The sequence below is a fragment of the Eleutherodactylus coqui genome, chromosome 6 (genome assembly GCF_035609145.1).
Source record: "Eleutherodactylus coqui strain aEleCoq1 chromosome 6, aEleCoq1.hap1, whole genome shotgun sequence".
NCBI lineage: Eukaryota > Metazoa > Chordata > Amphibia > Anura > Eleutherodactylidae > Eleutherodactylus > Eleutherodactylus coqui.
Window position 1 is genome coordinate 214,788,467 of NC_089842.1, and position 20,359 is coordinate 214,808,825.

The 20,359-nt window shown below is 47.1% G+C and overlaps 1 protein-coding gene across 1 annotated transcript; it reads right to left on the minus strand.

The window, feature by feature from the left end:
- Positions 1-2,967: 2,967 nt before the first annotated feature.
- EIF2S1 (eukaryotic translation initiation factor 2 subunit alpha) lies at positions 2,968-20,253 on the minus strand. The gene is made up of 8 exons (XM_066608697.1): positions 20,125-20,253; positions 15,038-15,279; positions 13,251-13,330; positions 10,989-11,140; positions 8,480-8,586; positions 7,762-7,859; positions 4,740-4,883; positions 2,968-3,194 (listed from the first exon to the last, which is right to left on the minus strand). Exons 2-8 carry the CDS (start codon positions 15,276-15,278, stop codon positions 3,069-3,071), a joined length of 948 nt encoding a protein of 315 aa, XP_066464794.1. The 5' UTR covers position 15,279; positions 20,125-20,253; the 3' UTR covers positions 2,968-3,068.
- Positions 20,254-20,359: the final 106 nt, after the last annotated feature.

Consider the following 20,359-nt stretch of genomic DNA (forward strand, 5'->3'; position numbering starts at 1 on the left):
GGGATGCGCGACTTGACGGATCTCGCGGCTGGCCAGGAAACTAAACCTGGTGCGTGGCTGCAATATCTTCAAGTGAGGGACTACATCAGATCACTGAAGGCCCCTGACCTACTAAACAAGGAGCTAACACCCTTTGAGAGATTATGTGTAGCCTCAAAGCCCCCCCCTCATGTGGTCTCTCTGCTGTACGGGTTGTTGATCGATTCCGAGAAAGGGGAGACGCGGCCGAGTTGGGAGTTGAGATGGGAGGAGGCGCTCGGAAGAGGCTTCCCTGAAGAGTTATGGACTAAGTCTTATACCCTTACACATAAAATGTCCATCTCGAGCAAGGCACAGGAACTAAGTTATAAAATATTGACGCAATGGTACAAGACCCCTGATAGGATACATAGAATCTTCCCATCATTTCCTGGTGAGTGCTGGAGGTGCGGCTCGGGGATGGGAGACATGTACCATATCTGGTGGAACTGTCCACTAATTGCTCCACTATGGAAGGATGTTGCCAGACTGTATGAAGCGGTATGTAGGACACCCCTGGCCCTTACCCCAGAGGTGGCCCTCTTGTCTATGTTTCCGGGCTCCATCTCCCGTATAAAAAAAGGGCTCTTAAGACACTTCATAATGGCCATGCGTCACATTATCCCACTGCACTGGAAGCGGAGGGGCGAGCTGACTAGGGCCATGTGGACCGAGGCACTAGAACACATCAGGTACATGGAGGAGCTCAGGAGTACAGATACGGAGGGAGACCGGGAAGCAGACAATTTCTCTAGCACCTGGACAGTGTGGCTAGATTACAAAAGCTCTGATGCCTTCGACAGGTGGCTTACCGATGGCTCGATATAGGAGCTTACGGTGAGCCCCCCCCCCCCCTCGGATTGGTGTGGGGGTCCTATAACAAATTTCAAGACCCAAAATAATGGGCGCAGGACCGGGACGGAGGCTAATATCAAGCACCCCCCCCTCCCCCTCCCTAACATCCCTCACCCCCTCTTCTATCTCTTTTGTTCTTCCTTATAGCTATTTTTGTATGTCGTTACTGATATGCGTTGTGTGCGGCGGGCGGGCCCCCTCACATATATATGAAAGCGACCCATAACTTATCTCTACGACCGACGGGGTACAGAGTTAAACCCTCGGACTCTCGGTGAGATCGCATAGGCGAACATAAACAGGGTCGCTACAAGACCACAAGGAGAGTGGGGGGGCCCGTGGGCCGCATCGCTCGCAATTGATTAGGATGGCTCGTCTCGCTACGCGAATTTGTACCAATATATCGAGCCCCCTCGAATGTAGCAGGGCAAATGTTTAACATTTAAGGTTCTCACCCTAGGATGAGAAGTGCCAATACTATATACCTAACATCCACCAGAACCTCCCCATTGATTGGTACTCTATTGCGAAATGCCATAAGACTTGAAGTGAGACAGACTACTGGCCCGTTAATCCGACTTGCGAGTTCTATCCATTGTTTATACGACTATATGTACGGTTTATAATTTGTATAAGAAAAATCAATAAACATATTTTGAAAGAAAAGATGGCTTAGAGCGAAAATCGCTGTCTAAAAGGGCCTTTAGTAGTAATACACCTCAAGGCATTAACATATGTTACACAATTGGCTTAGCTTGTAATGACTCCAATGATTATTTCGTGATCACCTTTAACTCTTGCTTATGTAAGTGAATGTATATATACATTGTCTGCCTTGCAATAAACTCAAGAGCATCATTGTCAGATGATACTGGCTGTGTCAGTAGTTTGTGTACACAACTTCTCATATAATTCGGACCAGACAATGAAACGCGCTTGATATCTCTGATGATTTTCCTAACAAGGTCCACTTGCATTCAAGATCCTGAAACTACAAATTTCAGAGCTGTGGGTGGCTATCTAGACAGCATGGATCGACATCCCTCCAGACCGTTTCTGTCTACTTGTGCCACGTCAAGTTGCTGCACTTTGCTGGACTACAGTTGGCCCTATGTAATATTAGTTCTGTCACGACTTTTGGCATGTCAATATATAATCAATCTCAAGTTTGTGCATTTAAAATACCATATGGACAGAGGAGGAAATATCGGACTTTATTTTGTTTTTGGCATCAAATCAACGTATTTGAATGAACTGACAGTCGTGTGCAAATCGCTAATAAAAAAAAAATAGATCAAGAATCCAGCACCACCTGTTACCCAGGTCAGGAAGCCATTAATATCAAAGGGCACTTCACCTGCAATACCAAGCCAGGCCACTGCGCTATGGTTAGTGCTTTTTGCACTGGCCACAGTGACAGCGGTATTGATAGGTGGCTTCCTGCCCATCAGCCATTGATGACCTGTCAAAAAAACAAAAAACAAACCTTGAATACCCCTTTTAAGTACGGATCCATAATAAGGCTGTGTGCACACGCTCTTAGCCAAAACTGAATAGGTTTTCCCAAATTTAACATCTATATTTCAATGATACATTTCGTAAGTGTCACATTGAATGTGTGCTTATAATGCACTTTGATTTCACTAGGAAAGAATTGCACATGAATGTCTACCCCTCTGGTGAAATTGACTGACCACAGGGACCAGTCCCCATCAATGACTTATTACCTCTGTATTTCTGGAGTGTCAAAACTGAAAAACCCTTTAACTCACATGCCTATTGAAAATAAAAGGGACCCAATCCCTCAGCCCAGATCCTCACAGATACAATACATACCGGTAATCCATGATGAGACCCAAGATCAGATCTTACTTGTGCCTCTATAGTAGTGCACTACGTCTGAAAAACCAAGAGATGTGTCCTGAAGAAACTTGAATTGAGGATATATAAAAACAGCCCCGAAGCCTCTGAAAGGCTCTATTAGGCCATAACAAGTCCTGGTAGGTCTTAGAATAGAAAACCGTGACATGAATCTACATGTTTAATAGATATGTCTTTTGCGCACAGACTGGAATTAAGAGTTAGAAGAGGAGCGACTGAATAAAAATGTTATATTTGGGGACAATATACAGATATTACAGCCAGATTTTATAGCCAATTCTTCCAATTATGTTTCTGGTGTTTTTATTTGAAGGTTAATCTTCGGCTTTTGCTTCCATTTCATCTGCATCATCATCTCCATCCACCTCTGCGTTTTCTTTCTCCAGTCGCTCAAGTTGCCTGGCGAGTTCTGTTTCGTCTGTGTCTGTAACCACCTTGGGCTAAACAGGAAGCGACACAGTGAGATTACACCCCATTTATCAACGTGTAAATACCAAACCTGAAAGCTGAGGTTCCTATAAGGATAGAATATGATGGGTAGCAGGTAGCGAGGGGCGGTGTAAATTGAGATTTACTCGTTTTAGGTCACTTAATTCTTGATTAAAGAATGTTTTAGAAACTTTAAAAATGCCTCAACTCTCAATGTCTCCGTTTCTAATCAGTGAAACACATCCTAACATACATACAGCAGAGAGCCTGAGGATGATTTCACACCTGCATTAGGATCAGTTCAGAGTTTTCATCCTTCAGGCTTATTCAGACGACCGTATATCGGCTGGGTTTTCACGCCGAGCCGATACACGGTGTCCTCATCTGCAGGAAGGGCGGGGGGGGGGGGGCTACCGCCCCCTCTCACCACTTGCCACTATTTGCAATTGGAGGGGTCAGGGCGGTGGGCAGAGCTAATTGATGGCACTTAGCTCCACCTCCGTCCTGCCCCTCCCATTGCAAATAGTGGCAAGGGGTGGAGAGGGGGAGGGAGCTCAGTTCCTGCTCCTGGCTCTTCCATCCTCCCCCTGCAGACAAGGACACCGTATATCAGCTCAGTGTGAAAACGCAGCCGGTATACGGTCATCTGAATAAGTCCTTCTGCTGCGCTTTTGGAGGACAGAAACTGAAAGCGGTAAAAAAAAAACGAATCCGTTTTTTTTTCTCCATTGATTTCAAAAAACAAAACACAATGGAAAGGCTTCATTTTGTTAGGAGTTTTTTTGGACTGAAATATAATGCTGATGACTGCACTATTTTTATGCAAATAAACAAACAAACAAAAGCCAAAGCTGAGGGAACTGAAGCAAGCCGAAGCCTTTGTTTGCGTTCCATTTTTTTTTAAACCCCATTGAAATCGACGGGTAAAGAAACAGATCCGTGTTTTTCCATTTTATTTCAGCTTCTCTCCTCCAAAAACAGAGCATAGAGACGGAAACCCTGAACTGACCCCAATGCAGGTGTAAAAGCAGCCTAAATGCTACAAACTAAAGAGTGTGTGGTGCCATACAACGCCCCGTCAGGTGATCTGGGTACAGAGCATGCCACAAGGTTTATGGTCACAACTCAATGGATAGAACTTCCCAATGAAACGAAAGGCATCAAGAGGAAATGTAAAGGTACAGCAGACCTCTACGGGTGCCTTATTACAGCTCTATAGACTGCGTACATGAGGTATTACATATGTGCACAGCTGGCAGCACACGCGCCTTACAGAAACTGTGAAGCAATATGGACGTTACATAAATCATGAAGGAGCTGTGATCCAATGTAGTGTTCCCCAACTCCGGTCCTCAGGGACCACCAACAGGTCATGTTTTCAGGATTTCCTCAGTGTTGAACAGGTGATGTCATTATCGTTGGTGCCTCAGGCATTACCACAGGTGTTCTTACCATAGGATATCCTGAAAACCGCCTGTGAGGGTCCCTGAGGACTGGAGTTGGGAAACACTGATCTAACGGCAAAAGTCTGACTTCATATACCAGTAATACCTCACCTCCATTTGGACATTGAAGACACCTCTTTTCTCCTCGATCCTCTCTTTGATGACGGACATGGCTTGGTTCAGCACAGATAACCCTTCTGTCCTCTCCAGGGTGGTAGTTGTCATTACATACCGAGGCGGTGCAATCAGATTAATCTGCAGAGATCACATAACAGCACCATTAGCAGTAATTCAGCTGGTTCAGTGGTCACAAGGGTACCAATATTAAAAAGGATTCTCTTGGCTGCTTGCAGGGGTAATGTAGAGGCAGAATGGAGCAAAGATCATCTGTTCAACTGTATGGCATGCTTCAGATACAAGTCGTATATCCAAATGCCCTTAAAGGGGTATTCCCATCTTTGACATTTATGACATAACCACATGTGATGTCAAACGTCTGATAAGTGTAAGTATGGAGACTTGAATCTATCCTGAGAATGGAAGGCCAATTGGAGAGGTGGCTGGGATAATGAACAGCCAAGCTTGACGTGCTACACAGTTTCGGTAACTTCCATAGACATGAAGTAGTACAACACATGCAAACTCTGTTGCAGATTCAGCGAGACGTGGACAGCACCAGTTTAACAGCAAAATCGGCTCTGCAGTCAGAGTTGCAACCAGGCACAAAGTGTTCATGTTCAGAACGAGGCCTAAATGTTTCCAACTATGTTGAAGGACCTCGCCAGGAGCCTCCATCACAGATTCTGTTATGAAGGAACTTGATGCACCTCATTATAAGTCAGTGGGGTTTGTAGAGTGCTGTTGGTATCCAGTCGTACAATGGATCCAGCATTGCAGATTGGAACGGAGCTTTGTAATAATAATAATAATAATAATCTTTATTTGTATAGCGCCAACTTATTCCGCAGCGCTTTCAGGCATGGATAAATGCAAAACAATACAACAATTACAATATAAGGTACATTGGGTTAGACACAAATGGTTGGGGGTGGTACAGGAGGTGCAGGGGGTGGGGAACACAGGCAATAGGGGATTTCATGTACAGATCATTTATCAGAAGGCAAACTGGGTGGGGCACCATAGGGAGGGGCAGGGGACTAGGTCAGGAGATTTGGTATGCTTCCCTGAAGAGGTGCGTTTTTAAGGCACGTCTGAAATTTCGTGCATCGGGAATTGTCCGGATGCCTTGGGGTAGAGCGTTCCAGAGGATGGGTGCTGCTCTGGTGAAGTCCTGTAGGCGAGCATGAGAGGTTCGTACTACAGCGGTGTTTAGTCTGAGTGTGTTAGCCGATTGGAGTGAGCGGGCTGGGTGGTGTACTGACAGGAGGGAGGTGATGTATGCTGGTGCAGCGCCATGCAGAGCTTTGTGAGTGAGGCAGAGGAGTTTAAATTTAGTTCTGCAGTGGATGGGCAGCCAATGCAGCGACTGGCATAATGCAGAGGCGTCTGAGTAACGACTGGATAGAGAAATGGGCCTAGCTGCTGCATTTAGTATGGATTGGAGCGGAGCGAGTCTAGTGCGGGGGAGGCCAATGAGTAGCGAGTTGCAGTAGTCAAGCCGGGAGTGGATGAGCGCAACCACGAGCGTCTTTAGCGTGTCCGTGGTTAGGAACGGACGTATTTTAGCAATATTTCTGAGGTGCATGTGGCATGTTTGGGCCAGAGATTGGATATGGGGGGTAAAGGAGAGGTCAGAGTCCAGTGTGACCCCAAGGCATCGGGCATGCCGTCGGGGGGTTATGATGGTGCCAGACACTGGAATGGAGATGTTGAGGGGAGGTCGGTTAGAAGGTGGAAAGACAAGGAGGTCAGTTTTAGAGAGGTTTAGTTTGAGAAAAAGGGAGGACATAGTGTTAGAGACAGCGGACAGACAGTCGGTGATATTTTGGAGGAATGGTCCAGAGATCTCACGAGAGGAGGTGTATAGTTGGGTGTCGTCAGCATAGAGATGGTATTGGAGGCCGAATCTGTGGATTGTTTGTCCAATTGGGGCAGTATAGATAGAGAAAAGAAGGGGACCAAGGACCGAGCCCTGGGGTACCCCGACAGCGAGAGGAAGTGGAGCAGAGATAGAACCAGCAAAGGAAACACTGAAAGAGCGGTCAGAGAGGTAGGAGGAGAACCAGGAGAGAGCAGTGTCCTTTAGACCAATAGAGCGGAGCATAGTGAGAAGGAGATCATGGTCAACAGTGTCAAATGCAGCAGACAGGTCAAGGAGGATTAGTAGAGAGTAATCACCTCTCGACTTTGCAGTCATCAGGTCATTTGTTACTTTTGTAAGGGCAGTTTCGGTCGAGTGTAGAGAGCGGAAACCAGACTGGAGGGGGTCGAGGAGTGAGTTGTCAGAGAGAAAGCGAGTAAGCCGAGAGTAGACCAGGCGTTCCAGTAATTTGGAGATAAAGGGGAGGTTTGAGACGGGTCGGTAGTTAGCAGCATTAGTCGGGTCCAGAGTTGGTTTTTTAAGCAGAGGGGATATAATGGAGTGTTTGAATGAGGAGGGAAAAGTGCCAGAGGTTAGGGAGAGGTTGCAGATTGTGGTAAGGTGAGTAATGAGAGCTGGGGAAAGGGAGCGGAGGAGGTGAGAGGGGAGAGGGTCGCTGGCGCAGGTGGTAGGGCGGGCAGTGGAAAGGAGCCTGGAGACTTCTTCCTCTGTCGTTGGTTCTAGCGTAGATAGTGAGTAGGTGCTGGGTGCAGTGCTGATGGAGCTGGGATCAGGGCTAACCATGCAGCTTTCAGAGATTTCTTTTCGAATGTGGTCGATTTTTTCTTTGAAATAGGCAGCTAGTTCTCCAGCAGTCAGGTCTGTCGCAGGGGCCTGTTCCTTGGGGCTGAGGAGGGAGTGAAAGGTCTCAAAGAGTTGTTTGGGGTTGTGGGATAGTGAGGAGACAAGGGAGGTGAAATAGACTTGTTTGGCATGGTGAAGGGCTAGGTTATACATTTTAAGCATGAATTTGAAGTGGAGGAAGTCAGCTGGCAGCTTTGACTTTGTACATTAAGAGGGATAAAACAGGCACGAAGTGCAGCAGTGACATATTTCATATTGCTATATGGTCTTTACATAAACGTTCCTTACTTTTATTGGCATATTTTCTGTTGAACACTTAAGTCCTGCTCTTAGGGCATCCTTTACAGCATCAATCCCTTCATAGCCGTAGCACGCAACCTCAATATCTGACAAGACACAAAAAGAAGGAGACGATGAGCCCAATACCAGTATAGTCAGACATTAGGAAATAACATTCTACATCTGCTGGCTCATTCAGGTCTGTGGAGGTTCGGTTCGTACCCGGTCGCAGATATTTTCTAAAGTTCTGGATGAACTAGCATAGCAAGCAGTGTTATTACATCCAAAAATAGTCGGCATACATAACGGCAGCCAGATGGAGCCCATTATAGGCAGTGGGTTTCATTGGGTGCCATTCAGATTCAGCCAGTGATGTGTTCGGCGCTTTGGGTTTTGAATTTGTTTGGCTGCTGGACGGGAGTTGAACAATAGAATGCGAATATAACAAGCCCTACTGATCACCTATCCTGAGTATAAGTATGCCCCTATTAAGACATCACCAGTCATATGTTACCAATTAGAGCACACGGACATCACAGAGGGGTTCACTCAGCCCAAGAAGAGAAACACAGGACCCTGCACGACTATGTATTACATACATTCAGATGGTAGAAGCTGCCCCAGTAATTATAGCCAATGGCCCGAGGGTCTACATTAGGAAAGGGAACTGCTCTTTATGGACAATGGATGGAAACAGAATGACTAACAAGCCGACAGTAGACATTACCTGCTCTGATCTTCACAGCTTGTGGAGTAAGACGCCTGTTAATATTGTCAATGAGAACTCGCCTCTCCTCTTCTGTTAAATCCAATCCATCCAGAACTGAAGGGTCCCTAAAGGACACACAAAACATGTCCAATTTAGTGTGTCTGGTAGAAACCGGCGCTGTTATTTACATATGTGTGTACCCCAACAGGCTTATTACTGTTGGGCAGAGTTACACTAGCTGCACCGGAAGAACCTCCAAAGAGCCCCCTGCTGGTTGAGTGCAAATGCATTAGAGCGGACTGAAAGGAAAAAAAAAAAAACAGCACCCCCTAGAGTGATATTGTCAGAGGTGGGATATGGGGAAAAAAATCATGCATAGGAACTGTAACCTGTCACAGTTGTACTTAAAGGGGTTTGGGGAATATTACAATTCCCCAACACTGATCCAGTCCTCTGTTTACTTTGGTTGCAGTGGTGATGTGCTTTACCCATATTACCCCTGCAGCCAATAGGAGGCCCAACAGGGATGTCATCAGTGATATCTCGTAAACATGCCGGGTGTTCCTACATTACTGGACGTCACTAGGCCAGAAGATTCAGTGACGTCACCTGTCAGATGACGAAACGGTGGTCTGACGCCATGGTGAGTAGACTGTTTTTTTTATAGCTTTGGGCATAGGGGAACCTAAACTACAGAAAAACAATTAAGTCGCACAACGCTGGTGTAAGAATTTGATGATAAATTCTGGATGCCTATCTGCTGCTACACCAATTCAGAGATCCGATGCCGATACTGGATGTTCAGTCAAGACGTAGAAGAAACAAAATTCCCTGTTGGAACGGTGCGGCTGGAGAGGTTTAGAGAATGGTCAGCAGTAAGCGGAGTATCTCTTAAGCCTTATATAGAAGACAACGCATTTTGATTCCAACCTGAAACCTTCATCAGGCGATAAAAGGTGTATCTGTATTAAACGATGGACACTGCCATGATAGATTAAAAAGAGTAAAGACAGAAAGATCAGGACATAAATGGACACCCCTTGAAAAGCTGTGAGATGCGTGCCAAATATGCAATAAGTTATGGTACAATATAAACGAATGGGGCCTTAACAAACCCCACTGACTCACAGGGAAAGATGGCCACGGTGTGGATTTTTGTTAAAGCCCCATTCGTTACATTGTACCACACTTTGTTGCAGAGTTTCGGCATGCAAATTCCACAATTCCTCTGTGTGTGAACTTCTCCTTAGAGAGCATCTCATGGCTTTTCAATATACATCCATGTCCTGATCTTTGTATGCATACTCTCCCTAATCTACAAGCCCGTGTTTTGAACACTCACCACTTTAATCCCGATACATTTATGTGCCCGGTGAGAATTCCCCACAAAAAACCCAAAACGCCTTCTTTTATGAATAATCTTTTAGAGAAACTCCAGGTCATTCTCTGGACTTCTCCAGCAGAGCACTTGGTGCCTTCCACATCCTGAATGCACCTCCTGCAGGTTTGTACTGTTTTTGTATACTCGATCACCGTTCAGTGCCTACTGCAATTTCTTTATTTCCTAAAATGCAATGCAGCAGGCACAGTCATCCCCATCGCTCACCGCTGCTTTACTGAAACTGGACCTTCAAAGCAACATCTGCATGGACAAATGGGATTCCACAGAGTACGGTTCTCCTAAAAACACGCCTAGGTTATAATGAATACCCTGTAACACTGGTCCTCAATCACGTGGTCAGAACAGGAAAATCACAATGTTAGCTTCACTGAAAAACGGATGGCCACTGCATGCACTACCATGTAAGGAAGGCAGATCTGTGCCACTGGGGTCAGGAGTGCACTACTATGTAAGGAAGGTAGATCTGTGCCACTGGGGTCAGGAGTGGCATGTGTTAGGAAAGTGCCATCAGATTCCGACACAATCATAAGAACTGATAATTCAACTCTTGATGGGACTCTATAGAAAAGGGCAAGTACATAATATCAGAATCAGTGTCCGATAACGTATAAACTGGTATAGCTACTCAACATTGTATGAAATCTGTAAAATGCTGATAAATAATGACCACACTTTAATAGGGTTTTCTGGGAGTTTACTACTAATGGCCTATCCTGAGGATACGTCAGTAATAGTTCATCGGTGGGAGTCCATCACTTCGGATCCCCACCAATCATCTGTTCGCTTGCCAGTGAGGTTATACACCAAGCTGAAGGAAGCAGACAGCTCTGTTCCCACTGCAGTGCCCAGGCTTGGTATTACAGGCAAAGTTTCCACTGAAATGGACAGTTGGCCTGCAATACCAAGCTTGGCCACTGCAGTGGGAACGAAAGTGTTTGCTTCCTGCAAAAATCAGCTTAGTGGACGAGTGCACTGGCCTGCTCAACAGGTAACAGACCCCTGCCATTCTATTGGTTACCTATCCTGGGGAGAAGTCATCAACAGCAAGACCTAGAAAACCCCTTTAAGCCTCCACCTTACAATTCAATACTTTAGAACTATTACTTGTACAGAAGTTGTACTTACGAAACAGCATGCTTGAAGGCATCGTAGGCCCCATATCCCGGCCTCTTATATTTTTCATCAAATACCCATGCTGTTCTCTGAAACAAGCTATCTAGCTGTTCATCCTTTGTGTATTCCAACACCTCTGCTACATGGCGCAAAATGCTGTAAACCTGCAAATAGAGGGGAGTTAGGGAAAACAAAATCAGCAAACGTTTGGGCTGCCCATACGACATCCATCCAGAATATAGAGGTCACTAAGCACCACTGGTGTAATTACGAGGGAAGGGGTTACAGTGGGGCTCATGAGCCTTTAGCTACGTCCCTGCTAAGCACTCTTCCTCCCGAGCAGTTGTCACCAGTACATGTCCAGCCGCTGGGACCTCTGCTTCCAGCTGATCACTCCATCACCATTATACTCCCTATATCTGCATCAGGACATAATCACTGCTCAATGCTGACATGGGCTTTCACAGTCAGATACAGGTCAGAAAAATCCAATGTGATTCTGACAGTTGAATTAGCCCCAGAACTGAGAAGCTGGGCCTCGGATCGGACTGTCGGATCCACGCGCAGCTTTAGCCCCAGTCAATGGGCACATCTGCACATGGCCGCCCAATACAGATTTCATGCCAAGAATCAACACACCAGTTCTTTTTTGCCACAAAGCAGATTTCAAAACCCGTGCCGTTAACTACAGTGTGGATCTGCATAGCATTCAATAGAATACTAAAATTGTTTCAGAATCCACGCCCAAATTCCAGTGTGAACGAGGCCTTGTAGCCTAAACGAAAACCCTTTCAGCTAAATTGCGGTATAATGAAAGATTAAGCAACTATTTAAATATACTTTGTGTTTAAATCCATTGTGAATTTCATGATCCCTGCTTGCTGCGACTGGATGGAAACATTCCGGCTTACATTCAGAATCTGCATACCTGGTCTGATCATACCTTGACCCAGGGACAAGGCAAGTGTAAGGGGAAGTATCAATGCTCTCCCTAAATAAAGGCCTTGGTAACATTTAAATATACTGCATTATTCATCTTCCACTATTCCAGACTTACAGTCTGCATTAGACTCCAGAGCTGCGTTCACAATTCTGCTACTTAGAGGAATCTATCAAGGCTGTGTTGTCAAGTTCAAGTTAAAATGTAGCAAAGACCTGCTGCAGATTACTATACAGTGCATAATACAAAAATTACACCAGACCATAAACCATAGGAGAAAGTTCTGAGCATATACTGAACCTGAAGCCTACCAAATTGTGAATGCAGCTCTGAAGTATTATGCCGACTGCAGTTCTTAATAAGTATAAGATAAGTCGTTAAATGTATTTACAAAAAGTTATTCAACATTTTATGTAGATTATATCTATATCTAAAATGTTCAATGATGAAGAAAATGGTATTAGTGTACTATGTCTCCACCGGACGTATGGGTTGGCCGGACTAAGCTAAAGGTAACACCCAAGTCACGCCCAAAACTCCCGTTTGGCTCCCACACACACACCCTCACAGAGGGTACAGCCAAACGAGCTATGTCTGAGCTGCCGAGCGATCAGCCCCGGCCACCTCCTTGCTCCCGACTGGTTAGCATACGTTTTCTTCGCTGCCAAAACTACCGCGCACGCACTTTCACAGATTTCCGAGCTGAGCTGCCGAGCGATCAGCCCCGAGGCTACAGCCACACACAAATACATCGCTCACTGGTGCTCGTGGAGTGGCCGTGTAATTGTTGTGGAGGTGGGAACTCGTAGGTGGGCGTGGTGGCCGCTCGGAGGTTGGCTTGGCTGTAGCCTCGGGGCTGATCTTGCTCAGAAGCTCAGCTCGGAACTCAGGAATCTGTGAAGATATGTGTGTGTGTGTGTGTGTGTGTGTGTGTGTGTGTGTGTGTGTGTGTGTGTGTGTGTGTGTGTGTGTGTGTGTGTGTGTGAGCCAAACGGGAGGTTTGAGCGTGACCTGGGCATTACCTGTAGCTGAGCCCGGTCAACCTATACTTCCGGTGGAGACATACTGCACTAATTCCAAGAAAAGTGCTAAGAGGCTGTCAGCGAAGGATACACTATGACCATATGTCCTTTTTATAAGGGAGCAGCTCTTGGTACAGCCTGTTTAACATGGTTGCCCATTGACTTCAATACATGCTGTATAATACTATACATCCACTGCCGGCATGCTTGCAGTTGGACCCCTAATGATCAGCCCAGTGCGCCGGTCAGAAATGACAACCGCATTAACATCCCTGCAGCACAATATCATCAATCTCACATAATCTTACTTACAGTTTTGGACTTTGTGAACTTATCTTCACATTTTAGCGCTTCCTCTGGAGAAACTCTTCTCTTGGATAAATCAATGTATCCTAGAAAGCACAAACCAACAAATAGAAGTTCACCAAATGAAAGACTTGCTTAAAGTGACCACCACTCTATTCATGTAGGAAGGTGGGGGGATAAGATTCTCATTTTTGTGGTCCTGATGGTCAGACTCTCAGATAATTAGGATAGTTGATAAGTTATAGTTTTGTGTCAGAGTCCCTTTAATGTAGAGTATAACAAGGTTTTAGAGTAAGGTCCGTCGCAGCGGTCGCTGCATGGCTGCCACGTGACTGGATTGTGGCAGCTATGCGGCCAACAGACCCACTGACGATGCAGGTCCATGGGGCTTGGTAATAAATTCATTCTTCACTAGCTGTAAGCGGTTACAGGCCGTGCATTTTCCCCAAAAACGTGCAGCCATTAACTAACAGTTAGTGAACACTTTATTACATAGCAAGCTGCACAGACCTGCAGGGGCATCGCTGCCCCAACCCAGCTACATGGCAGCCGTGCAGCGCCCCCTACGTGGGACTGGGAAGAACACATTGAGGGAGATTTACCAATCAAAATGTGCTCAAACTGTTCAAAAAAAACCTGGCGTTTTGAGACAGTTTTAAAAAGTCTAGAAACAGGGGCAAAACTAAGAGTCATAAAATTAGCCATATGAGCGGCGCAAAACGTTGTACAGTAAGGGGGCTTTTACACGGAACGATCGGCATTTTAAAAAAAAATTTCAAACAAAATCATTTGTTCACTTTTAATTTCCTGTAGAAATAAAAGTCATTGCTGACTCGTTCACTAATTGGCCGGTTTAGACAGCTCGTTCAGTCCCTCTCAGTCCCTCATACAGCGAATGTGACCGACTGGGTGATTCTTGTTTGAACGATCCAATGATGAGAGTGGATGAGCTATTGGTGACGTCACTCACTCGTTAAAGCGATAATTGGCTCGTCACACCGCATTCCGCACTGTGATAAATTTGGTGCAGTTCCTGTCGGTCTCATTCAGTTTTACACTAAGTGTATGACAACATTAGTAAATCTGTTCCACTGGGTATCATATAGTCCTGGTACAAACACCTGAGAGAGCAATTCCGAATCATCATTTATTTGTGTCCTTTACATGGGCCCAATGGGAAGATTGACAATTATGTTAATTGGCGCTTGTTTACATTTATCTTACATGGACCAAGAACCGCTGGTATGGGGGCGAACGCTCACTGCTACGATCGTTAGTTCCCGCAGAGCCGGCTGCTCACCTTCTCAAGGGAGCTGAAGAGCAATGATCAGCGTACGAACAAGCTGACAATCGGGTGAAAGAACACTCCGTCCAAATATTGGTGCCGAACAATCGCGCCATGTAAAAGGGTCCTCACACTGTAGGGAAGGCCTTTACTGCTCTCACGTAGCGAGTGCCTCCTGCGTAAGGCCGGCTTCACACGTCCAGATTCCTACTGCGGAATCCGCGATCGGTGTCCGAGGCAAATCGCGCGCATTGAAAGGCATGTACTTTGATTTTTCGCTCACATTCACAGATACGAATGCGTACTCCGCGAGCGGAGGAAAAAAACGCAGCATGCTATATTTTACTGCTCTGTTGAAGTCAATGGAGGCCGTCCAACCTGCAGCCCATACCCAATTAGCATAGTGTATGGGCTGCAGGTATCCGCGTCATCACTAAGTGCTGGAAATACAGATAGTATGGGATCGGACGCAGTTGTATGCAGTTACTGGTGGATGGCTGGCACATACCTTTATCTTTGTCCACCCTTATGACCACCACACACTCGTTTCTGCCGATGCGGATGAGTTTGTTGATGGATCGAATACGCCTCCTGGAGAGTTCGCTGAGGAGGATCATGCCCTCTATGTTGTTATATTCTAAGAGGCTGACGTAGGCCCCCATCTCCGCGATGGAGCGGACGTTGACCATCACCACATCGTCAACTTCTGGAAACTTGTGCTGGTAAAACCGACAACTTAACCCAGGCATCCTGAAATACAGAAACCGCAGGAGTCCGTGGGTTAGTCTCTGCACAGATGGCAAACATCCACTGCCACATCTTCTATCAGCTTCATCAACCCCTTAAAGGGGTTGTCCCGCGCCGAAACTGTTTTTTTTTTTTTTTCAATAGCCCCCCCGTTCGGCGCGAGACAAACCCGATGCAGGGATAAAAAAAAAACAAAAAACAGATAGTACTTACCCGAATCCCCGCGGTCCGGCGTCTTCATACTTACCTTGTGAAGATGGCCGCCAGGATCTTCACCCTCGGTGGACCGCAGGGCTTCTGTGCGGTCCATTGCCGATTCCAGCCTCCTGATTGGCTGGAATCGGCACACGTGACGGGGCGGAGCTACGAGGAGCCGCTCTCCAGCACGAGCAGCCCCATTCAGAAAAGAAGAAGACCGGACTGCGCAAGCGCAAAGTGCATTAATATGGCCATACAGAAGTGTATACCCCCACTTGCTTTCGCGGGACAACCCCTTTAAGGACACATCCTCCCCCTCCCCCCCCCCCCCCCCCCCATTCTCAGTTTTTCCTCCCCACCTTATAAAAAATGAATAACTCTTATTTATCCATCGATGTAAATGCGTGCGGGCTGGTTTTTGCGGGACAAGTTTTTTTTTCGATGGTACTATATAATGTACAGAAAAACTTTTAAAATGGAAAAAAAAATGACATTCCGCCATCTTTCGTTGCGTCTTGTTTCTACGGCGCACACACTGCAACAAACATGACCTGATAGCTTTATGCTATGGGTCGGTACGATTACTACCATACAAAACATATAGTTTTTTTTTTTTTATGTACTACTTTATTTTTCAAATATATTAGATTTTTTTTAATTTTATTTTGTGTCGCCAATTCTGGCGTTTTTTTTCCTGATGAAGTTGACTGTGCGGCGGCAGTAATGTGTTACTTTGACTGATTGGACTTTTATGGACGCAGCGATACCAAATATGTATTTCTGTTTTATTTAGATATTATAAATATGGCAAAAAGGGGGCGATGTGTGATGCTTGAAATCAATAGAAAGCACTTGCCGATCCTCTATTGTGCATGTAAAATGCATGTTGGCAAGCGTGATATCGGGCCTAGATTCACACTCACCCATGTGAATGTAACCATTAGGCTGGGTTCACACAGCCGCTAATCTCGGGATTAGCCAGCCATGTGGACGAGATTTCTCAGAAACCTCGTCCACACGGGACGGTTAATCCGCTGCGGTAAATCAGGCTGAAACCGCGGCTGCGACCGCCACAGCCGCGGTTTCAAAAGAAGCAGCATGTCTGTTTATCTTTTCTTTTTTGTTTATTTACGTCACGGCCGCGCTCTCCTCTATGGGAGCGCCGGCCGCAACGGAAAAGCGGTTCTCCCGGCGGAAATCTCGCGGTTTTTGCTGCGGCCAAACCGTGAGATTTCCGACGGGAATACGCCCCGTGTGAACCCTGCCTAAGGGTATGTTCACACTACGTATTTTCGTGTCGTTTTTGGCGCAGAAGGAGAGCACACTCCATGCCGAAATCAGTTGTCAATTGTTTTTAATGGAAATCCACACCATAGAAAGGCCGCCTGCACACAACCGCGTTTGAAATGCGGAATCCATAACCGTCTCCCACACGAACGATCCGGGGCATTCCGCACCAATTCAAACCCATAGAGCATCTGCATGTCCGCTCACATAAGCGGACCTCCACTGCATTTTTCTGCCCACGGAGGGAAAATAAAAATCACAGCATGCTCCATTTTTTTTGCTGATTCTGCATGGACACAGTACAGAAAAGGAGACCAAATGACAGACCGGCATGGACGCAGCCAGGAATAGGGTCAAAGTCCACTGCGGGCTCCCATATACGGAATCCGACCCGTTCATCTGCAGCCGGCCGTAATACAGCACAGAGTTTAAAATCAGCCCTTTGTGTTAAAATGGGAAGTCCGCATCAGAAATCCGTGGATAAAGGCCGATTCACACGGGCGTACACGTATCTGTGGCGTAACAGCACATTTACCCTGCGTGTTTTCGCTCTTCTGTTTTGCGGGCATAAATACACCACGTATTTATAGGCGCAGGAAGAAGAAAAACGCAGAAGGCCCGATTGTTTTGACGCACGAATCCACAGATTTCCTAAGTATTCACTTCTATGATAAGCAGAATTGCAAGAAAATACACATGTGCGAATGAAGCCGCTGAAATCATAAGTCCGCCCCGGGGAATGAGCCCTGAACGTGATATCTGAGGCCCGGACTCCTGGACACGCAAACACGCTGGGCGGGTGAAATATGCAGGCGTACGGCCGAAATGTGTTTACGCCGGTGTGACCCGCCCATTGCAAGGATAGACATGAGCTGCCGAATGGCATGAAGACCCCAAACGTTTACATGGGGGGGTTAATGTACATCCAGAAGCCAATCTGATCACCAGACTGTAGGACCTCATGTCTCCCAGATCTAATAACTCTGGCGCAGTACAGCGACCTACAGAAAGTACGGATCACCTATAGGACCTTATAGTACTAACCCATCTGTTTGGAGTGGAGATACCATATGTGTCGGTTGTCCTTAACCCTTTGCTGACTAGATAGAATGTATAAGTGCTGAATCATCATCTCTACTGACGTGTCAGCAGGGGTTAACGGATAGGAAAGCGGCGGCATCACCACCGCGCCATTCTTCTAGCGTCCTGCCTTCTATACTGGTGGCGGATACTAGATGGCTTTCCTTGTACCCTCCCTCCAGGGTAACAACTATGGATGTGATGGGGGTCCGTACTGCCCACCCGCCTGCTCCGCTTTGTAGATATTCGGACAGACAACCCTTTAGGGTACGTCCTACAAGGTGGAGGCGCTGTAGATTGTCTGCAGCGCTTACATTACTAGCCGCGTGGATGTGCCATCCCGTTCATCAGTCACACGGCCCGAGAGCAGCTCCTTCCCATTCACATCCATACCAGGCACCGGCGCCATACAACGTACGATGCCCTGGCTGGTATGGGGTAAAGGGGCTGTGGTGCTCACCCAGGCGGTGCGGTCACCCTAATGAGCCAATCCTAATGATCCTGTTGGTGGATACCTGATGATCATCTATTGATGACCTATGCGGGGGAAAGATTATTAATAGTTTAGCCATGAAAATCCTCATTAATGGGGTTTTCAGAGAAGGTAGCCTGCGGATAGTGGTGCGCAATTTACGCAGTGGATGCAGTTGTTTCTTACCCGCGGCTGTGCAGGTTCTACCCCTAAAACCCTTGTCCTGGGGCAAGATCCACAGACGGGATATCCCAGGTGATCCGCGTTAAGATATCACATGTCCCTTCTTTTTCTGCGACTCCGATGTGGAATAAGCTGTGGAAGAATCTGCGATGTGAAGGCAGCGCCCCGGCTACATCTCTGTCAGGGCCTCTATTGGCTGAAGTGGTCACATGGGTAAACAACCCACATGACTACTGCAGCCAATGTTAACCGTAGACTGGAGGACCGGTGCTGGCAGTGGGGGAGCATCGCGGAGGCGAGTAGGGTTTCGTTTTTATATGTTACGCGTCCCCCCCCCCCCCAATGTCACTAATGCATCGAATACTCAGAAAAACCCTTTAGTATGTATGGACGCCTTAAAGGGGTTGTCCACTTCTTAAACATTAATGACTAATCCTCATGAAAGGTCATCAATAGTTGATCATGAATGGGGTGCGGGGGTGGATCAGCTGTTTGCCGGGCCGCTGCGTGTACAGAGCTGTCTGCAGCTTGGCAAACAGCTGATGTCCGGGGGTCCCAAATGGTGGTCTACTGCCAAACAACTAATTTATGACCTATCCTGAAGATAAGTCATCAATAGTACAAAAGTGGACGACCCCTTTAAAGTCCCACAGGGGGAGGGGGGGATAACCTGCTGATCAGTGGGAATCTGACCTCTGCCCCCCCCCCCCCCCCCCATCTGATTCAGGGTCCAGAATAAAGGCAGCGGCGGTCACGTCACTCCAGCATCGTCAATGGAATCACCAGAGACAGCAGTGTTTAAAGGGCTGATCCCAAAATCTAAGGTTATCCCTTATCCACAGTGTAGGGGGAACCTTACTGATCGATCTGCTGTCACTTCGGGTGGGAGAAGTGAGCCTGCAGTGATAAGAAAAGATGGACACGAGACCCCCATTCTAAGGATCGAGACCCCACCGATCATCAGCTTATCCTGTGGGTAGGGGATAACTTTAGGTTTTGGGATCCCTCCTTTAAGCACTTTAAGTCCCAATGAGACCGGTGGAACGCGTCCTCAACTGCCCAGGCAGAGGTCCCCAGGGTGGGTGGGGGGCCCAGAGGCCGGGCCCCACTGATCCGCCAGCTCTGTAGGAAAGGGATGCCTACCGGACCCCCCTCTAAGCCGTAACCCCCCCACCATCACAAGTAGCACCGCCACCACTCGCACGCGGGGGAGGGGGGCGCCACCGGACGTCTGCAATAAGCTAAAAACTGTAAGGTCACACGTATAGCGACATCACGGGATGACACGGACTAGCCACACGTGACGCTGCGCACATCTGGTGGCGTGGAGCCGCCTCTGACCCTCCATTCGTTTCTACGGATGATCATTAGACCCCCGCCTTCTACGTGTTAATACCATGCTGACGGGGGGCCGCAGCTGTGAGATCGCTGACGTTATAGACAGGTACATCACATATACTATATACAGCACACAGGAGAATGCAGAGGGATGCCCCTGTATACAACATACGGCCCAGCACACCCTATATAACCAGCTCTGTACAGGGCAGCAGGCCGGGGCCACCCCTGCAATACCAGCTCCAACCCACACTGACACGGCACTGCAGCCGCCGGTACAAAGCACCTACGTGTCTTATCTCCCGCTCCGTGGTCGGTGACTGGGCCCGGTCCTTCCTGTACCACACGCCGAACTATTTCATCAGCATGCGTCCCGGCAAGACGCTACAGCGCATGCGTCCCCACCAAACGGAACCATAGAGAGGAGTAGAGTGCAGAGCGTTACAGAGCTGTGCGGCCACGGCGGCCATCTTGGTTGTGGTAAACGATACCCAAAATTAATAATGACGATAAAACGACATATTC

What these genes read in the sequence shown, in the direction of transcription:
- EIF2S1 (XM_066608697.1), bottom strand. Translation starts at nt 15,278, where the DNA reads ATGCCTGGGTTAAGTTGTCGGTTTTACCAGCACAAGTTTCCAGAAGTT. An exon ending in AAGGGTGGACAAAGATAAAG is followed by an intron (nt 13,331 to 15,037) that starts GTATGTGCCAGC and finishes TGTGCTTTCTAG; the next exon opens with GATACATTGATTTATCCAAG. An exon ending in AGCTGTGAAGATCAGAGCAG is followed by an intron (nt 7,860 to 8,479) that starts GTAATGTCTACT and finishes GTGTCTTGTCAG; the next exon opens with ATATTGAGGTTGCGTGCTAC.